This window comes from Globicephala melas, chromosome 17 (assembly GCF_963455315.2).
Source record: "Globicephala melas chromosome 17, mGloMel1.2, whole genome shotgun sequence".
Lineage (NCBI taxonomy): Eukaryota > Metazoa > Chordata > Mammalia > Artiodactyla > Delphinidae > Globicephala > Globicephala melas.
Genome location: NC_083330.1, coordinates 11,689,914 through 11,710,899, shown reverse-complemented (window position 1 = coordinate 11,710,899; position 20,986 = coordinate 11,689,914). Strand labels below are relative to the sequence as shown.

The 20,986-nt window shown below is 45.0% G+C and overlaps 2 protein-coding genes across 3 annotated transcripts in view; one reads left to right on the top strand and one right to left on the bottom strand.

Annotated features, from left to right (window-relative positions):
* Window positions 1–2,124: 2,124 nt before the first annotated feature.
* CRH (corticotropin releasing hormone) lies at window positions 2,125–4,292 on the top strand. Its single transcript, XM_030859821.2, has 2 exons — window positions 2,125–2,453; window positions 3,254–4,292. Exon 2 carries the CDS (start codon window positions 3,264–3,266, stop codon window positions 3,843–3,845), a length of 582 nt encoding a protein of 193 aa, XP_030715681.1. The 5' UTR covers window positions 2,125–2,453; window positions 3,254–3,263; the 3' UTR covers window positions 3,846–4,292.
* Window positions 4,293–6,163: 1,871 nt separating this feature from the next.
* The window catches only part of TRIM55 (tripartite motif containing 55), a 41,411-nt gene continuing 26,588 nt past the window's right edge, over window positions 6,164–20,986 (bottom strand). For both annotated transcript variants that reach the window (XM_030859822.1, XM_030859823.1), the window contains one exon: window positions 6,164–6,286. In XM_030859822.1, coding sequence (XP_030715682.1) covers window positions 6,164–6,286 — 123 coding nt within the window. The remainder of the gene's footprint in view (window positions 6,287–20,986) is intronic.

The following is a 20,986-nucleotide window of genomic DNA, read 5'->3' as shown; positions in this document are numbered from 1 at the left end:
ATTGTTATATTATGGAAATACTACAGCTGGTAGTCAAAAGAACTGGATTCTAATTCTGACTTTTATCACTAACTAGCTGAGAGACTTCAGGTCAGTCCCTTAACCTCTCTGGTTCTCATTAAAACTAAATGATCTCTTCCAGTCATTTCTAATGTGAATGCTAAGTGATTTGATGAGATCTAACTTTTGGCTAAATTGTGGCGAGTAGGGGCTACTCTGCACAGTTCCTCCTCCGCTGAGATCTAGGCCTTTTGTTCTTCACCCCTAGTCAGAGCCACTTTGCCCAACCAACTGCCTACTCTAGGAAAATCTCACAGCAAGGATTCAGCAGTGATGAGGGAGCCATACTAAAACAACATCCTCCATATGGCCCAAGAGGAGAGAGATCTGAAAAGGTTTGGGGTTAGTCAAAGCCTAGAGTAAGTTGTATCTTCTCTGGAGGAACCTCCCACGTCTCCCCAGCTAAACCCATGGTCTTATCCCTTTCCTAGTTCTTCTGTATCCGTTAACCTCAACTTCCCCTTTCAAATCTACTTTCACCTCCAGGTTGGTATCCAAGCTGAGATATGCCAATGGGGACAGAAGAGGGTTCTTTTCTTACTAACATAAAACACAGTTTTCCTCTAAAATCTCAACCAATTTCATAATTATGATCTTCTATTGACAACTCACATCTTCCCCAGAAGACACATTTCTTTCTCTGTTCTCTTATGTCAAAACTACATTCCATAGTGCAATGGTCCAACTATGGGCTGACTTCTCTGGAAACTGCCAGAATTTCTCTTTCTACCTTCCTTTTGTTTCTAAGAGCAGTTGTGGATTATTATAGACCCAAAAATAGGAGTTGAAATAAGCATTGCATCATTTGTCATGCTAGCTACAAAGGAAGTAGCAGAGGTAACCAGGAATGAGGAAAAGGAAATTTCTGATAAACAGCTCTGATGGTTATATAGAAGCTGAACTGAATCATAGACACCAGAGTTTGGAATTGAATTTTGAATTGCAGAATTAGAGGTAACTGCTTCCCACCTATATGATAGTATCGATTTATTTTGAAATTTGAGTGTGGTTTTATAGGCATTCCATTCTGTGGTACTGCCAGAGAACATTTATTTATTTACTAGTCTCCCATGCAGCACATTTGAATTTGGAAAAAGAAATAATTAAAACAACAACAACCTGGGTGCTCCTGATGTGGATAGTATCATGGATATTAATAGTATTTGGAACTAAAATGAATTAGGTTATCTTTTCATCAGTGAAAACATGTAACTGACAAATTCAGCCCTGTAATCAAGCAGTTTAAGCCTTTCCCATTATAGAATAGGAAGTTAGAAGGAATGCTTCTGTCATTGGGCTTGCATTGAGTAAACTAGATAAAGATCGTTTAACTCACTCACCTCTCACTGGTACTTTCTCTAATTTGGAGACAGAAAAGTCCAAAATTAATTTCAGATTCTGAGAGAAGAGACAAAGGAGGAACAGTGAGTTTCTGGGAGAACTTAAAATCTTTCCTGACTGAACCTGGTTTGTGCCTCTTCATCATGGGAGTAGCTCTTGCATCATTTTAAAAACTTGGGCAGTGTTTCAAGAGACTTATTGGTCTTGCCTCTGCAGACTCGTAATTCCTTCATCTGTTCTTGGGAGGAAAAAGCAGTTAGAGGCTTAAAAGCTGGACGTCTCTGCACTCCCATCTCCTTGTTCTTCATTCTTATCCGGGCAGAAAGGTAATGGGACACTTTAGCAAAGGGATATTTTCCAATACTGAGGTGTTGCCTGACACAGCTGGTCAGAGAAGTTAGGTGGGAGAGGGGAGGGGAGGATCCAGAGCCCCCCCATAACTGGTTACTGCTTTTCCCACAAGACCGTGTGTTGATAGACCTCCCCTCCTTCACTCTTTCCCTTCCTCTCCCCTCTCAGTCACTGTCTCTTTCCTGACCTTCAGTTTGGCCTTTCCTAGTAAGAGGTCAGTATGTTTTCACACTTGGGAAATCTCATTCAAGAATTTTTGTCAATGGACAAGTCATAAGAAGCCCTTCCATTTTAGGGCTCATTGACGTCACCAAGGAGGCGATAAATATCTGTTGATATAATTGGATGTGAGATTCAGTGTTGAGAGAGCAAAAATTCTGCCCCTCGTTCCCCGGCAGGGCCCTGTGATTTATGCAGGAGCAGAGGCAGCACGCAATCGAGCTGTCAAGAGAGCGTCAGCTTATTAGGCAAATGCTGCGTGGTTTCTGAAGAGGGTCGACGCTATAAAATCCCACTCCGGGCTCTGGTGTGGAGAAACTCGGAGCCCAAGTCCGTTGAGAGACTGAAGAGAAAGAGAAGAGGGAAAGAAGAAGAGAGTGGGGAAAGAAAGGAGAAGGGAAGAAAAGCCCTGAGAAAGCCCCGGAGCCGTTCCTCTGCAGAGCGGCGCAGCGCTCCGCTCACCTGCAGAAGCGCCTCAGAAGGTAGGGAGCGCCTAGACGGAAACGCGCCTCCAACTTTGCACTGCCTGAGCTGCCACGGTGTGCGCCGCGCAGCCAGCTGTCCCTAGGCGTGCTTGTGTGTGTGTGTGTGTGTGTGCGTGTGTGTGTGTGCGCGCGTGTGTGTGTTTACCGACTGTGCCTCAGGATTCCAATAGTAGCTGGGATGTGGCTAAAGCGAACTTAGACGGCTGCTCATCGTTACCCGAACTGGCAGTTATCCCTCGCTGGCTGCGTAAATGAGCCCCCCATCCATCCCAACCGCCGAGAGAAGGATGCAAGGGCTGGGATGGAAAACGACGAGGAGGAGGCAGCAGTTCTCAGTTCGGAGGAAAACGCTGAAACATCCGGAAAGAGTGGGGTGGGGGGTGGGGGGAGATGTGTAGAACAGGTGAGATCTTACATTTGTAGGTCTTCTCTAGGGCTCGGGGGATTGGTTTGGGGGACCGTTACAAAGGGCACTCAGGGACCGTCCCTTCGTGAGTCTCGTAAGAAGAGTCAGTCCGGCCTGATGGGGGGCTGAGCTTTGGCGCCGAGCCCCGCAGGCGTCCCTTTTCCTGCTCCCCGTCTCGGCCTGCCTCCAACTCTGGAAGTCCGAGTTTGCGCGCTTCAGCACCGCGGACAGCGCCCGCCCGAGCCCCCGAGCCAGGTCTGTGGGTGTCGTCCTGTAGGAAGCCCCCCATCCCCCGAGTGCACCTCCCAGTTGAGCGCAACTCTGATCAACTCTTGCTTTCTCTCTTTCTCTCTCTCGTTCCGCCCTCTGCCCACCTGGGTGCCGCACCTAGCGCCCCTAACATGCGGCTGCCGCTGCTCGTGTCCGCGGGCGTCCTGCTGGTGGCTCTCCTGCCCTGCCCTCCATGCAGGGCCCTCCTTAGCCGGGGGCCCGTCCCGGGGGCCCGGCAGGCCTCGCAGCACCCCCAGCCCCTGGATTTCTTCCAGCCTTCGCCGCAGTCTCAGCAGCCGCAGGCTCGGCCCGGCCTGCTCCGCATGGGGGAGGAGTACTTCCTCCGCCTGGGTAGCCTCAATAAGAGCCCCGCTGCTCCGCTCTCGGCCGCCTCCTCGCCTCCTGCCGGCAGCAGCGGCAGCCGCCTTTCGCCGGACGAGGTGGCCGCCAACTTTTTCCGCGCGTTGCTGCAGCAGCTGCTGCTGCCCCGGCGCCCGCTCGACAGCCCTGCGAGTCCGGTGGAACGCGGCGCCGAAAACGCCCTCGGCGGCCGCCAGGAGGCACCGGAGAGGGAGAGGCGAGCCGAGGAACCTCCCATCTCCCTGGATCTCACCTTCCACCTCCTCCGAGAAGTCTTGGAAATGGCCAGGGCTGAGCAGTTAGCGCAGCAAGCTCACAGCAACAGGAAACTGATGGAGATTATTGGGAAATGAAACGGTGCGTTTGGCCAGAAAGATTCTGCATTTAACACAAAAAGTAAAAATAAAAAATAATGCAGTATTCTGTACCACAGCGTTGCTCTGATACCATTTGTTTATTTTTATATAGCTTGAGACGTAGAGGATGTACAGCAAGAGCGCCCATACTCCTTAGCATGCACAAAGTGTATTCACGTGCAGTAACAGCAACATCCTGTAATTTGTACCGTGTACTTATAGTTTCTATTTCCAGGTGTCTTTAACAGTGTTTTATGGAGAGTATAGACCCAGGAGGAAATGTTTTGAAGAAGCAGACAGAAGTCACCCAATTGATTTTGTTGTGGTTTGAGCCAAAAAGAATGTCATTCTCTTGGGTGGGTGAGACAAAATCTGTAAGCTCTTTGAACCAACTTTTCCTTGTAAACGTTTCAGTAATAAAACAGCTTTCCAATCCTTGGTCAATTTGGTTGTGTAAGAGAATGTTGAATATTTATATTTCTAATAAAAGCTGCAAAGGTAATCATGACTTTATTTTTCCTCTTCAGTGCTCACAGGGGAATATACCCTGAGCTCCTTACTTCCTCCAAATTGACTTCAGCACAAGAGAAAACAAAACTCCTTGCATTTTATTTTCTACTAAAAACACAAATCTATGTCAGTGGCTTACACTGCAACCACCTTGGACTCATCTCTGCACCTCAGATTACTCCTCTGAGGTTAAGTTAAATAATTTGGAAAGTTGTTTCCAGTTCTAAGGGTTGGTAATTCTGTAGCTGGAAGATTGATTCGTAATGGAAATAACATCTAACTCTGATTACCTGTAAGATGTGAAATAATTGGGGACAGTGGGGAAGGAGGAAAAGGAAAGAGGACAAGGGCTGTGGTGGGGCTTTCCTCCAATTAGGGGCCAAAATGCTGCATTGTTTTCCCACGAGAAAGGCTTACTTTATCAAACGATTACTTTGGTACCATTAATTATCTTTTTTTCTAAGCTATTTTCCACTGCTGTCTTCTAGTAGGAGAAACTTAATAGCCCCTCCACTTAAAAGAACTAAATGTAGTTGCTGTAAAATGGCCCTTGGGAACATTTTTTTTTTAAAGCACATTTTGACTTTAATAACTTCACAAATACCTCATGTACGTCTATGCCAACCCTATCACTTTAATTCTTAGGAATACGGACTATCTCTATGCACTTCTAAAATCAAACAGCACACCTAATTAGTTTTACAATGCACTCGCCTTTGGTAGTTTAGTTATAACTTTAAAAATTCAGTCGAATGTTTAATACTTCAAAATTAATTTGGATGGATGTGAATGCTTCTTCCCTTGAGACCCTTTAAATTCACTTGATTAGTGGATCAATAAGATGATATGAAACATAATAAATCATTGTAAGACTAAGTTGTTAAAAACAGCATTTATTTAAGAGTTCATACAGAGTAAAGGTAAACTTATGTTTCGAAGGAGGCAAAATTATGGTGGAACAAATAAAGCATGATTTAAATACATATATATATATATTTGTACATGTATAATGTGTATTGTGTGTGTGTATATATATATTTAAATACATGCAGTTATTCTACGGTTCAGCAGATTGGTGCCTCAGTGGATACATAAGAAAATAGACAGTTCCTGTTGAAAAGTCTTCTTTAGTTAAAGTGCCTGATATCTGCATATCTAAAACTAAGATTAGAAAAGTGTCACAAGAAGTGTCCTTGGCCTTTAGCCTTCTGGACTATGAAAGTGTCACCAGAGTCAAAGAACATTTCTGGATATCCATTCAGCGACATCTGTGGTGGAAAAGAGGAAAGCTTTGTGAAGCATCTCATATCTTTGGTCAATGATTTACCTTTTGTCCATATATTGATAAATCAGTCACTTCTGAATTAACACTGAATTTCACTGACCACCTGCACTGTTAAAGAGGAAAGAGAATAAGAGCTACTATGATCTCACAAGAAAAGACAGTGCCTATTAGAGATGAGAGAGTAGTGCCCACATTTTTCAACACCTGCCACTTGTTACTGAAACACACACACACACACACACATATCACACCTACAAACCCTTCATAATGTTTCCCACACAATAAAAGATTTGCGTAAGATCAAGTTCCTTTTTTCCCAATGCTTTCTGCAGCTGTTTTCTCAAAGCATTGTTTTCCCTCAATGTGTTAGCTAAGTCATCTGGAATTAAAGGATATTTTTGGTAGAAATCCCATTCAGAGGTCCCTTTCATCACCTGCATACTACTAGTTTTATCTAGGTTCCCTGCTGCCTGTGTGAATCTCAGCCAAGCAGACAGAGGTGCAGCAGTTGGAATGAACATCATTCATTCAGGGAGTTCAACCAGGAAAAGGAGAAGACATGGCGAGCTGGCTGAGAATCAGCTCCATTCCCACTCCCTGAAGCTGCGGCCTGTCCCTGGAGGGGAGTGTCCTCAAATCCAGTCTGCAACAGAAGAAAATCTGCATCAGAGGAAAAAGAGGCCAGTCCTTTTTGAGTTGATCCAGTCTCTTTTCTATTGAGGAGAAAGGATAATAATAATTATATAGGACATAATTATTGTTAGGAGTGGAAAGTAAGCTCAGGTTATCTTGGCCATGACCAAGAGCCATGAAAGGAATTCACACTCATGATCTAAAAAGGGGCAACAGCAATGCATGCCCCTTGGGAAACAGTACAGGCTATTCTACTTTTTTTTAAAGTCCACTTGTACATGATTTACTGAGATGAAAATAACATTAAAACTGGTAGGAATTTGGGTTTAGAAAAATCTGCAAAATAAATAAAATCCTGATTTAAATGACTTCACTACATCACATGACATAATCTCTCCACTGCTAAAGAATTTCTACCAGCATGTGAAGAATATATATATATATATATATATATATGTGTGTGTGTGTAATTTTTGCAAAACTGCAGGCTTAGTTTTGAGCAAATCATGAATAAAAGGACTTTTTTCTCCAGGCAATAAAATCTAATTACATAGACATTCCTAAATAGATATCTATCTTTTATAGATACCAGACAGATACAAGTTATGATTTTGAAGTCATTGATCTATCTAATCTCCTAAGTGAAATTTATTTATGATGCCTTGAGTTTAAAAAATAATCACTCAGTGGAATGAGGGACAATCATAAAGAAGTCTTGCTGAAATGCAACTTGATGTAAAAATGCAGACTGCTTACATTGAAGGTACCATGACAAACAGTTCTTCCTCAGAGAACTACCAAACACAGACTAACATTCTGATGACTTCACTGGTAAAGTTATCCCATGGGATTAGAATGCCACTGATACCAAAGCAATGAGGTAGGCACACGCATTCAACCCAGAAGCCCTGGGTGCTGTATGAATGGACAATACCCGGCACAGGCAAAGCAGAGCTTCAGCAAGTATGTTGTTTTGTTGCCAACTCAAACTATTTTCAAGAGAAAAAAGAGTACTTGTCCTGCATTTTACCAGATTTTACCCTAAGCATATACTGGGTGCTGATGTTTCAAGTTCACTAAAATTTTCCCAAGTCCTTATGGCTTTAGGATTATCCTTCCCCCTGCCATGTCATGCCCTGATAGAGAATTAAGAAGGGCCATGGAATCATATTAGCCACAGTAGAATAAAACTAAAGCAGGTAAAAAAAAAAAAACTAAAGCAGGTAGATTTCTATAAAGGAATAGTTGAGACATCAAGTGTGATAGGGCTTTTTTTTTTTTTTTTTTTAAAGAAGATGTTGGGGGTAGGAGTTTATTTACTTATTTATTTTTGCTGTGTTGGGTCTTCGTTTCTGTGCGAGGGCTTTCTCTAGTTGCGGCGAGCGGGGGCCCCTCTTCATCGCGGTGCGCGGGCCTCTCACTGTCGCGGCCTCTCTTGTTGCGGAGCACAGGCTCCTGACGCGCAGGCTCAGTAACTGTGGCTCACGGGCCCAGTTGCTCCACAGCGTGTGGGGGTCTTCCCGGACCAGGGTTCGAACCTGTGTCCCCTGCATTAGCAGGCAGATTCTCAACCACTGTGCCACCAGGGAAGCCCGACTGGGCTTTTTTTAAAAGGCTGTTACTAGATTCTGTTGGCAATGGGTTAGCCACTTCAATGTCCTTGAAGTTGACATGGAATAAACATCGTCCTGACAGAAGCCGGTGCCTGTGCACTCGTGCTGAACTCTTCTCTTCCCCGTCATAGTCACCTTACTCTCGCGAATCCTGAAAAAACCCAAGTGATCTAGGCATATCATTAATGTGTAAAGTACTTTTCTCTGGCCATTCTGTGTGAGTGAAGAGTGAATTCTGCCTCGATGAACAGACCATCAGGCTGCATTTTGTAGCCTCTTTTCCTTGAAGGCAATTTCTAATCTAGAGGAAACTTCCATGACAGTTGTTCTGAAATATCTGAAGGGTGAAACTAGAGTTGGGTGAGGTATTTTCTGCAGAGGGACGGAATCTTTGTGACACTGCTGGTGGCTTGCAAGCCATTTGCGGCTGCTTTTGGAATCTGTATATATTTTAGTGCTTTTTTTTATACTCGAAATTAAAATCTATCTTCCATTTTCAATGTTTTAGCTGTTAATACCCTACAGCCTTCAAGACTTGGTATTAAATAGTTTGGGTTCGCTACTTTTACACTCTCATGTTTTTAGTCAGTTATTAGATTCCAAACAATATGGACCAATGCTATCTTTCAGAGAAGAAAGGCTGCTTCCAGAGCAGGGGGCTAAGAGCGGAGATTATCCTGAGTATCTACAGGTGATTATACCGTCTCCCTGGTTTTACTTATGTGAACTTGAGGACCACCCCGCCGCGAACCATCTCAGCAAGGAAGTTTTATGCAAAGAGGCTTAGCCTGGTTTTGAATTCCAGTTTAACAACTTATTAGCTGTATGACTCGGGCAAGTCACTTAACGTCTCTGAGCCTTAGTTTTCTCTTTTGTGAAATAGAGGTGACACCCTATCTCACAAGGTTGTTGTAGGGCTGAATAAATAAAGTAATGCACCTAAAGCACTTTGCACACGACTCACTTATATTAACTGCTTCATAGATGTCCGTTTCCTCCCTCCCTCCTTTCCTTTTCCTCCCTTCCTTCCTTCCTTCCTCCTTCCCTCCTTCCCTCCCTTCCTTCCTCCCTCCCTCCCTCCCTTCCTTCCTCCCTCCCTCCTTCCCTCCCTTCCTTCCTTCCTTCCTCCCTCCCTCCCTCCCTCCTTCCCTCCTTCCCTCCCTTCCCTCCTTCCTCCCTCCCTCCCTTCCTTCCCTCCTTTTCTTCTCATATTAGCAAAGAGGCTCCTCTGCCACACAGAAACACCTGGGGACTGTTTGTGAGGAACGATATACAACAGCCAAGACGCCCCAGTAAAGAAAGACAATAGTATTTGTGATGCTCATCTTTCCATCATGTATAAGTTTTAGTTCCTTTGGCATGCTGTAATCGTGGTTACTCATCACCCAGTCCAGTGTGCCTCCACGTGGCCCAACTTTATATATGGCTCTCTCATAAAGGAAGAATGAGTTAAAAATTTAGAAATCTTTCTATAAGCACAGCCCATTCAATCATAAGCAGACATTTTCCCTACAGCCTTCCCCAAGAGAACTGTATATATGTATTCCTTTAAATAGTTTTCCAAATGCTGGCTCTCCTTCATCACAGGAAGTGCTGTTTCTTGGGAATAATGATGTCTCATTGAAGCTGAACAAAGGACAGAGAATAATAAGCACTGATCTCCTCTACCTGCTTTTGAGTTTGCCCTGCATTCCAGTCTATTCTGAGATGTGTGCCAAGGGGAAGAAAGGATTGTTAGTCCGATATTATTTCTAAACTTTACACACTTTCCTCAGGTAACAAATGAACAAACTTACAACCATCATTTAACACTGCTCTATCAGCATGGGGCTTCAGATACGTTGAGAAATGTGATTTTTAGTCATAAAGTAAAACCAGGAAATGGAACAGAGAGGCAGAATTTTCCATCTCAACTGGGAGACCCAGTTCAGTCAAGATCCACAGGAGACTAGCTGAAGGGAATGATATACCTTTGCTTAAAGGAAAGACCATTTTTCTCACATGAACTTGACCAGAAATCCTGGGTATCCATGAACCAGACTCACTCAGAAACACAAAATCTTTTATTTTCCTTTGATTTATTTCCTGTTACTATCAAATGCTGTTTGAAAGGAAAAAAAAAAATAGTGTCAGATTCTGATGCTAGGCTATCCTTTCCCTGCCGTGAAGAGCAGGTGGTGAGAGTTGCTCCTGCTTAGGGCTGAGTGATGTGTGTAAGCATCATCCTTGTTATGTCATCGAGAACCGTTTCTTGCTGATGGGGATAAAGTAGCATGAATTCTGCCAGAGGCTTGTGGATGTCTTCCTCTGTGTATAGGACAGTTCCAGGTTCTGGCCTGAACTGTGTTTGCTTGGTGTTTGTTTCAAGTGTTTGCTTGGCCTGAACTGTGCATGGTATTTTGAAAAAGGCTTGAATGAGTTGCAAACATTAAAAAATTAGGAGCAAGGGTGTGGAGAAATAGAAACTCTTGTGCACTGTTGGTGGGAATGTAAACCAGTGTAAAATAGCATAGCGATTCCTCAGAAAAATAAACATAGAATTACCGTATGATTCTGCAATTCAGTAAGAATTGAAAACAGGAACTCACACAGATATCTGTACAACCATGTTTTCCAGTGGCGCTAGTCACAATAGGTGAAAGCAACCCGGGTATCCATCAACGGGTAAATAGATAAACAAAATGTGGCGTATACATATAATGGGATATTACTCCATCCGAAAAAGGAAGGAAATTCTGACACATGCTACAACATGGATGAACCTTGAGGACATTATGCTAAGTGAAATAAGGCAGACACTAAAAGACAAATTCAGTACAATCCCACTTACATGAGATATCTAAAGCCGTCAGATTCATAGACAGAAAGTAGAATGGTGGTTGCCAGGGGTTAGGGGGTGGGGGCAATGGGAAGGTATTGCTTAATGGGTATAGAGTTTCCATTTTGCAAGATGAAAAAGTTCTGGAGATTGGTTGCATAATAGTGGGAATTTACTCAGTGCTACTGAACTGAACACTTAAAAATGGTGGTTAAGATGGTCATTTCTATGTTATGTGTTTTTAACCACAATTTTAAAAACAATATTTTTAATTAGGAGATTTCCCATTAAAATTTGGATTAGCAGGTCCTCTTGGCAAAGCAGAAATTTAGCAACCCAGAACCTACAGGAAGGGCTGAGCAGCACGGTCACTTTGGGCTGGGATGCACTCTCCCACAGAGTTTTCCACAGTGCTCACCACTCCCTTTTGCCTCCCCTGCTGCAAGGCTGTTTTCAGCGGTCATTTGCCACTGCGCTTGTACAGTTGCTATGCTCAAAGTAAGTTAAGAGGAAAGCAAACAATATCATGTATTATATTTGTGCTTCTATCAACATTTTTTCTTTCACCTCACCTGCTTTTTCATTAATCATACCTTCTTGGTCTCTAAAGGCACACAAGCTTGTTGCTCTTAACAAAAGGTTAGTTTTTAGTAGGAAGGTGTCAAAGAAAAGAGAAGATAATAGTCAATGGAGTCTTTGGCTTGACTTTTATGCTGAATGGGATGAATATTTTTAAAAATCCAACATGCTTCTTGTGGCAATATTCTTGACAATCAAAGCGTGAAACTGCCTTCCGCGTTTCACTGAGGCCAAATGTGTCCCTGGACACTTAGCGCAGGGGATATAACTGGGTGCCATTTTGGAGGAAATGCTCTTGTTTGGGCTTGGGGGCAACACCAGTAGCCCCCTTTACCTAAATGCGGCCCGGCCCACTTGATTCACTGACTGAACAAAACGAAACAGACGCTTTCCTGATATTCACTCTGGCATAAGACAGGGTAGCCACATTTATAAGAGGAATTATTTTTTGCTAGCCTAAAATAAAAGAGTGAGCTGTGCCAGGTCATTGTGATGAGTAACAATGCCCTCAGGCGGCCTCTAAGCTTCCCAGGGCCTCTGTAAGGTGCCAGCCTCAGCCCTTCCCCAAATGAGCATCTGTGTACACCACCCACGATTCTGATCCATTACAATGTAACTGTGCTGCGTTCCATTCCCTCAGGCTTATCCAAGTGATAGTAACTGATTGGATAAACTGAATTGCAACTGAGACGTTAATGGGCGCTGATGGCTCCAGGTCCACCCCTGCCAGATACCATTTTACCTAGAAATGGCCCTGCCTCACCCTGAGGGCCGGGCTGTTGTGGACGTGTCAGCCACATGCCCAGCACGCAAGGAGGTGCTGGGGGCAGTGAGGAAACTGTGTCCAGCCCCACACCTGGGCCCCCCCACTCCTCTCTGCCGCCGTGAATGCCAATGACAAATTCAACCTGACGGAAGGATCTGGTTACCATGCATGTTAAATGCCAGTCTTTCTAGGTCAATCCAAAAGAAGCCTTGAGCCTCCACAGTGAAAGCCATTTGCCTTAAAGGAATGTGGGTGAGAAGGGTAAGGCTAGACTTGAGGCCACTGAGTGGGCGACCACCAATGTCTGTCCCGCATCTGCTGGGCTGGGTCAGCAAATCAGAGCCAGATGCTGGAAACAGGTGTAAGGAGGAATGCCGAGGTCAAGGGTAGAACGTTTATTCAGAAAGATTCAACCCAAGCATTGGCCTGCTCCCTGCTTAGCCTTCCTGAACCCCAGGCCCTTGGATAACTTAAGCATTATGGATTCCAGACTGGAAAAGAGAGTACAGCCAAGACCCTGGGCCAGTCATCAATGCCTGAGAAGTGACTGGGGCGTGGTCTGTGACTCACAGCCAAGGGTCTAAGCCCTGGAAACTCGGTTGGGAAGGTCCATCATGGGCAATCCTTTCACAGGAATGCAGTCATCTCTGCTCAGTGGCAGAGAAGTCAAGGTATGTTAGGAAGGCAGCACAGAGCTGTGACAATACAGCACGTTCTCCGCAGACGCCAGAGGAAGGAGAAAAGAGGTACCCCTCGCCCCACCAAATGAGCCCTGGAAGGAAAACATTCACTAAAGAGCATTTTTTGCCCTTGGGAAAATTTACAGTTCTGCACACTGAGGGATGGAAGGGATGGATGAAGGGAGTTGATCTCGGGGCTTCGTTGCCATTAGCTGTCTCCCTCTTGCTAAGTTAGGGAAGATCAGAAACCAGGACTATGAAACGAGAAGAAATTAAACTCACTTTTTCTTAACCTGGAGGAAGATGTGTGGTGTGCTCTCTTTGGTCTGTTTCAAACATGGTGTCTAGGAATTGATGGGGTCGGTGGGGAGCAGGAAGGAGAAGTGAAAATGCTGATATCACAGTTCTGCAAAAACCTACAGGCAGGGCTTCCCTGGTGGCGCAGTGGTTGAGAGTCCGCCTGCCGATGCAGGGGACACGGGTTCATGCCCTGGTCCGGGAAGATCCCACATGCTGCGGAGCGGCTGGGCCCGTGAGCCATGGCCACTGAGCCTGCGCGTCCGGAGCCTGTGCTCCGCAATGGGAGAGGCCACAGCAGTGAGAGGCCCGCGTACCGCAAAAAAATAAAAAAATAAACCTACAGGCAGCCCTCTTCTCAGGCATAGACCTGACATTGTGTGTCCAGCACAGAGTGTGTGTGTTCTCAGCCTTTCTGAAAGGAGAACAGAATTACAAAGGATGCTAATTAGATCATTAATTCCTCAAAAACGGGACTTCTTTGCCTTGTTTGGGGGGAAACAGGCAAACAGGTTTTCAAGAGCCGTGGGAGGCTGATGGTATTGCTGTGCCCAATTCATGGACAGGAAAGCATGGGATGGTTGAGCGATTGGCTCAGAGTAACGCTGTGGGCTATGCTGAGACCATAAACCCAAGGAGAAAAGAGGCAGCGAGTGCTGCTGAGCATGCGAGACTCAGGGCGCAGGCTGACATCACCCCAGGAAGTCAGAGACAGGGAGGCAGGTGGGTAAGCAGCCTGGGGTGCAGCTGAAGGACTGGTGCACTCATTTGCAAGGTATGCGCACATCACTGCAGGCAGTGGAGGCCAAGAACCGACTTCTCTATGCCCATGTGTCATGAGTGGTGAGTCAATGCAGAGAACCCTTGGTCACACTATTTTTGCCTCAATCCCATCAACCCAGGTAAAGGGAGGATTCACCCACTTATCCTAGATGTGGGCACGGCCTCCATTCTGCTGCACGCACACACTCCGTGGTGGTGGACAAGGGGTCACCGGGCACCAAGCTCCCAGCTGCTCCATGATTTGGAGCAGGTCACTCATCCCCTATAATCTTCCACTAAAAAATGAGGAGGTTTAACAATTCTTACTGTGCAGGGTTGTTGTGAGGTTTGAGTGAGAGAATCTGTCAAAGACCTTGCCTATTAGTTACAGTCATTACCACGTGGCACTGGTTTCTCACGATGGTGGATTCCTTCTTTGCTTTGTTGGTTGTAGTGGGGAAAAGGCCTGGAAATCACTGAGATTCATAAATAAAGACAGAAAAAAATCCACAGGATGTACAACACTAACAAGAGTCTTAGAATCAGAATAATAAACATTTAAAAAATACGGGAAGCAAAACCCAACTAGCTATGTCATAACAGCTCCCCCAGAGAGCTCTCCCCAGTGCCTGCGTTACTGTTTTCAGGAATCGTAGAGCTGTAGGTGCAGGTTGCCAGGGGAAATGAATTCATTACGCTGCTCACAAACAATTTACATTACATTTCTTTAAAACAGATACATCCAGTTTAGCTTCCTATTAAAGTGACTTTTACTAAGGAAGCTATTTGATCCTGAGAAATATAGCCTACAGTTTCAGTATAGAATTTTTTTTTGTGGCCCTTCTAGCAAAGTCCCCAAATTGACAGTTATTAGGATGTCACTTTCCCAGCAGGAAAAAAAACAAACAAACCCAGAAAGAGAAAATTGCAGTTGCAGGATACAAATGAAAAAGCATTAATAATATTCATATAATAGTCTCATTAAAACTGACTTTTTTTTGCGGTACGCGGGCCTCTCGCACTGCTGTGGCCTCTCCCGTTGCGGAGCACAGGCTCCGGACGCGCAGGCTCAGCGCCATGGCTCACGGGCCCAGCCGCTCCGCGGCATGTGGGATCTTCCCAGACCGGGGCACGAACCCGTGTCCCCTACATCGGCAGGCGGACTCTCAACCACTGCGCCACCAGGGAAGCCCAAAACTGACTTCTTTAAATAAAAACCTTACTTCAAAATTTTTTCTATGTAAAAATGCCTGCATTTCATTATCAGAACTTCTTATAATTTCCGGGACTATTAAGTACTGGACAATGTTATGCCGTAAATGTAGGCTAGTCCTGAGTGCTGATTGGTTGTGTCTCTATTTTTACCAAGTGAAATTCCAGCATAGTCAGGGTTCCTGGCTTATCAGCAATTCGATTCATAAGCTTGAATCTCCTAATTTGTAAAACACAAGCAACTGCTCTCAGTAGGGGTTTCTATTTGAAAATAATTTGACACCCTGAATCCCTCAATTCAATTTGGAGAACATAGTTAAATTTTCATTCATTTCAGTTTGTTTTGGAAAATTAAATAGATCATTTCAAAGAACACAGGACCTATAGTCACACTCATGGGAAATCATATTCTTGGTCTCCTGCTTTATTTTTTAAAACGTTCTGTGATACCTTGTGAAATTAATCTTGCTCAGAAAAGAAGCTTTCTGGACCTATGGCCTCAGGCATCTCTCGCCTCTCAGTCCCTAGTGGCAGCTGGAGTTGATATTTGCCCTTCAGCTCGGAGTGAATGATTTGGTCTCAAAGGTTATTTGCATGAAAATTATTTTATCTTTTTGTGTGTGACAGCTCGTGGGGACCCAGAGCTCCACACACCTGCTTTTCCTTGGAACGTTGGCTATTGTTCATCCCAGTTTAAGAAAATATTAATATTTTCAAGGGGACTGAATCTTGGATTCATGAGAAATTTGCTAAGATCTCGGGTCTGGGGTCACATGTATTGGTTTCTGAGACTCTAGGAAATAAACTCTGGGCTTTAAGAATCTTGGCTAGAGCCGTGTGTCTTTCTTTCCTCCTTCCTGCCTTCCTTCCTTCTTTCCTTCTTTCTTCTAAGAAATGTTTTCTATTTTCCCGTGGGAACACCTTTATAACCTCACAGGACAACATTTATAGAACCTGGGCTGGGAACTAAGATGGCCATGGGCTGGTTTTCCTTGGAGGTACTTCCCGCACTGGACTCCACATATCCCTTTTGCTATTTTAGAGTGAAGAGCCCCAAGGTGTGGGTAACCCACATTGTCCCTGATGTTCTGTCTCTGAGCTCATGATATATTCGATAGGAAGCATCTGGGAACACTCAAGACAGGAGGAAGGACCATCTGCACCTTCTTGTCAACACTTGGGTTGGGAACCTTGGACCTTCTCAGCCAAGAGGACAAGCCCAGGGTTGGAAGTCCCTGGCCCGCGACAGGGTGGCCTCTGCAGTTCCGTGGAAAGTGGTGTAGCCAGGACAAGGAGTGAACGGGGCAGAGGCATGTCATTAAAATGTACAGACATATTAGCTCATAAAGCAATTTACATCTAAACTAAAAATAGGGCCCCACAGACCGGTGAAAACGAATCATCAGGCTGCAAAGTTCAGCCTTGTCACTTAAAAGCATTAGGGACCTCAGCCATCGCGGCCCTTGCTATGCTTGGCCCTGTGCGTGGCTGTGAAAGGAAGGGGAGGCCGGTGTGTTGGATTTAGGCCGTGAGGTCTTCCGTGGCCAGCCGTTTGGAACGTCTTAAGGATCGTCAGCATCTTCCTCCTCCAGGCTCTCCCCATCGGCCCTCTAACTTTTCTACCCAACCTTAAAAAACGGTATTAATCTATGAGGGCGAGGACCTCTCTGTATCCATTCAAGCAGGCAGACACAAAAAGAGTTGTTTTTTGTTTTAACACTTATCTTGGGATAAATTCTTCAAGAAAATATAACAATGCTAATATAGGCACCTAAACAGAGTTTCAAAATACATGAGGCAAAGCTGATAGAACTGCAAGGATGAAGAGGCAAATCCACAATGAGAGTCATAGATCTCAAAATTCCCCTCTCAGCAATTGCTCAAAGAAGTAAGCAGGAAATTGGTGAGGATGGAGTGGAGCTGAACCACACTCTCCGACCCGGTGGACACTTACAGAACGCTCCGCCCAACAACAACAGAAAATACAAGGTTTTCAACTGCACGTGGACATTCACCAAGTTAGCTCATACTTGGGGCCATACAACAGATCTTAATACATTTGAAAGGATTGGAATCATATAACAAATATTCTCTCTCCACAATGGAATCCAACCAGAAATCAAACGGAAAGCAATCTGGAACGTCTCCATACAATGAAATACTGCTCAGGAATAAAAAGAAATGAGCCACTGATACATGCAACCGCACGGATGACTCAAGAGCGTTATGCAGCGTGAAGAACGCCAGTCACAGGAGTCTATGTATTGGATGTTTCACTCATACAATCTCCTAGAACTGGCAAAACTATAATGACAAGCAAAACAGCAGCTGGGATGCAGGAAGGAGATCAACCGCAAAGGCACGTGAGGGAACTTCTTGGAGTGACACAAATACCCTACAGCTGTACTGTGATGGTGGCTACACGATGCTACGTACTTGTCAAAACGTATTGGCCCGCACACTTAGAATAGGCGCATTTAAAAATTCACATCATCTGTCATCTCTTCATCCATCTACTCTTCCGTGACTACCTTCACTGTGTACGTTCTAAGTCTCTGCTCTACTGGGCAATGAGGCCTAAGTACCTTTAGGTGGACTTAGACATGGACTTTGTGGAGTTTATGGCATCTCAAGGGGTAATCACGGCTGTGTAAACGTTCAGCTCAGTGGGTGCCTAGGAGGAGATTTGGAAACAGTTTGGGAATTAGGGGTTTATGTAAGAGCTTCAAGGCAAGAAATACATTTTGAGAAATGCAATGGGCTATCTATTTCACTGAAAATCTATTATTATTATTGTCGCCCAGAATGATTTGTGTCAGGCCTAAGTCCATAACCCTCCCAATGAACTCATCCTGAAACAATTTATAAAATTCTCAGTACTAGATTTTTCACTCTCTAATGTTGTGTAAATAGATGAATCCTTTCATCGAGTAGTTGCTTCCTTTTCCTCATGAGAAAACTAAGGCTCAAAGAAATTAAATGTCCAGAGTCAGATGCAGAAGGAACAGGACAGGAACCTAAGTCCTGTGTCTTGATTTCATTGATCTTTCCTGAGCCCCAAGCCTTAGCAGAGTTTCTATCCAACTTGTTTGTCTATTTTCAGACTTGAAGAATGGAATGTGGAAGGTGGATATTCTATCCTTGCAACTACAAATAGCTGCGATATGGTGAAGGCTTTTAGGGTCTCTGACAACTACAGCTTCATGCTCTGGTGAACTAGATAAGTTGTGGTTCTTTACAGAGGTAGACGTGGCAGAGATTTTAATGTCAACAACCCCATCTCCAAAGCAACTGGCTTTCTGCAGGTGTGTGTGTGGGGGGGGTGGAAGTGGGGCTGGGGTCCTCCGACCTTGAGGCAGCTGCCAAGTTAATCTACCAAATAGGGAGACATTTCTCTGGAAATCCCTGTTCCCTGTACAGCTCTCATCAAGTGGTTTGCATAAATTCTTCCAACCAAAGCCACTAAGCCTCACTGGGAAGGGAGGAAGGGGAACACGGAGGGGCTTTCAATTGTTGCTGCTCCCACTTCTGGAAAAATCTAATGGCCACACATATGCCCAACAAAATACCCAGTTATCCATGAGGGTGGGCGTAGTCCCTGTGTTAACACTTGGGTGTGATTTGCTTGTAAGTAGGTAGGAAGAGAAGGGCAGCAGAGGAAGCAGGTTGGACAAGGAAATCACCCAGGAGATGGGGCTCACAGAGACTGCTTTCCAAGGGCAGCCGACCTCATCACAGTGTGCTTCCCATCTTATTATTGCCCTGTCTTCTGAGGTTGACTAGGGCGTGGTGCAATTTTTAAAAAAATAAATTTTAAAATTAATACATGAAGTAGATCAAACTCTCTTTGCATTGACTGAGCATACAGCAGCCCTGGTCTAGAAGGGTGGGAACTTAGAGGGCCATTTTGCAGCTAAAGACCAGTTCATGGGATTTCCCTGGTGGTCCAGTGGTTAAGACTCCACACTTCCACTGCAGGGGGCACGGGTTCGATTCCTAGTCTCCTGACTGGGGGAACTAAGATCTCACACACCTTGCAGTGCGGCCAAAAAAAAACAACAACCAAAAACAGTTCATGTATATGGGCTTTGCACAGTGTGATATAGGGCTGAATCCAAACCTTGCTGAGAAATTAGTTTTTCTTTGAGAATGAAGGTGGGGAAGGCAACATGTACCTCTTCTCAAACAAAAAGCAGGATCCCGGTTCACTACCAGTGCAGAGTCAACGTCTGTTTTTTTGCCATGGCCAATTTCTGACGCATAATCTGCCTACGTAATTAGGTGAAGAGAGAAGGTATGTGATAAAGTAGAGTTAACACAGCATCAGAAATCACAGGCAGCAAAAGCAAGGGCAGGCTGTGCGAATGGCCATGAGGAAAGCACCTGGAAACATTTGCCTTCTTAAAAGGTGTGCAGTTCCACGGATGGGGCTGAAGTGAGTTTACAGATCCGCCAGACCCTTAGATGCTTCTGAAATTCTAAGGCAACCTTGTTTCCTGACAGGGGACCGTATGGTTAAGAGAGGTAAGGCTACCAGTGAATCAAGAACTTTTGTGTCACATCCTACATGTTCACAGAAAGACTAATGACGAAGTGTGAAGTTCTAACAAGCTAACACTGCGTTGGACAAATATTAATCTAGTGAGCTGGGTTCTGAGGTAGTGAAGGTGAATCAAACCTGCGAAACCTTCACAGAGGTGGGGAATTTGACCTCTGTCCATCTGTCCATACCCTCTTTGAGGCAGGGATCAAAGAGTGGTCCTGCATCATGAATAGGTTTCCTTCGCTACGTGAAAGGCCCTTTCTCAAACACCAGGAATGACACAAGCAAGGTTCTTTGAAATAAGAAGGTCAGTTCACCCTATCCACCCCGCCCCACCTGCCTCAGCCTCATGACAGGCATGTGAATGACACAGCATCCATGACATGGGCTCAGTGGATGGCAGACAAGAAGCGTGACTCTCCCCCTGCAGCCTCAGAGAAGCATTACACAGATATGTGGCGACAAAGCCCCAAACCTGAATTCTCAGAATGTCAACTGAACTCTTCAGACAATTATTCAGATCCAGTTATTCAGGATATTCCAATGATGCGTGGAGTTTGCTCTCTCCCCATTTGCCCCACTGAGTCCATGGCCAATACTTCCTCCCCTGCTTTTCACCACAAATAATGACAGGAGGAGGAGTTATGCATCTGAGCGTACGATAAGGACACTCAGAACATTCTAGGGTACGCAGGTTTCTGGCTGACTATTAGACACTGGGGCGGGTCCTACTCACACACAGTTATAGACATGACAGGGACCCATGGAGAGCCGACTGCCATTGCTGAGCAGACAGCTAATGAGGCAGAAAGGAGCTATGATTGGAGCTTCCAGAGGAGTCAATGTCAACCAGGGAAAAGTCAGCAAGCCAGAAATAGCTGAGTCGTTTCGGCACTAGTCACCCCGAATCACTTCTGAGCTACAGGCACAGGGAGCTGGGTCTCGGGTCCAGCAAGGTCATTTACTCAAAAGCACATGGGGTTTGAATCTTTAAATACGATTCATTAAAGCTGATAATTTTCAAAAGGCTGCGAAAGGAGAAGGATGTCAGTCCCTAAGCAAACCTTCTAACAGTAAAATCAAGAAAAGCCTTGACCATGAGAACGTGTATCAAAAATAATGTGCTGTTTGCTGGCTTTATGACTCTTCTTTGGTTCTGATTCTTTACGGCCAGTAGATGAACGTTGGCCTCTGGCTCCTTATGCACTCAGATCTCACCTGGCTGAAATGTCCCTGATGTTGCTGTCCCCGTGGCACCCTTCTCTCAGGGCTCCCCTCTCCCAGGAGAGACACTGTAGAGTCTCAGGGTTCAGAAAGAACTAGAAGTCGCCTGGCCCACCTGCCCATCAATGCAGTTACCTGGCCACGTCCTGGGCACCTGTCTGGTGAGGCAGAGGAAATGCTGCTACATAATCGATGGAAACCCTGCGTATTCCTGAA

Excerpts from the sequence above, each read along its gene's own strand:
- CRH (XM_030859821.2), top strand. The coding sequence starts at position 3,264 with ATGCGGCTGCCGCTGCTCGTGTCCGCGGGCGTCCTGCTGGTGGCTCTC.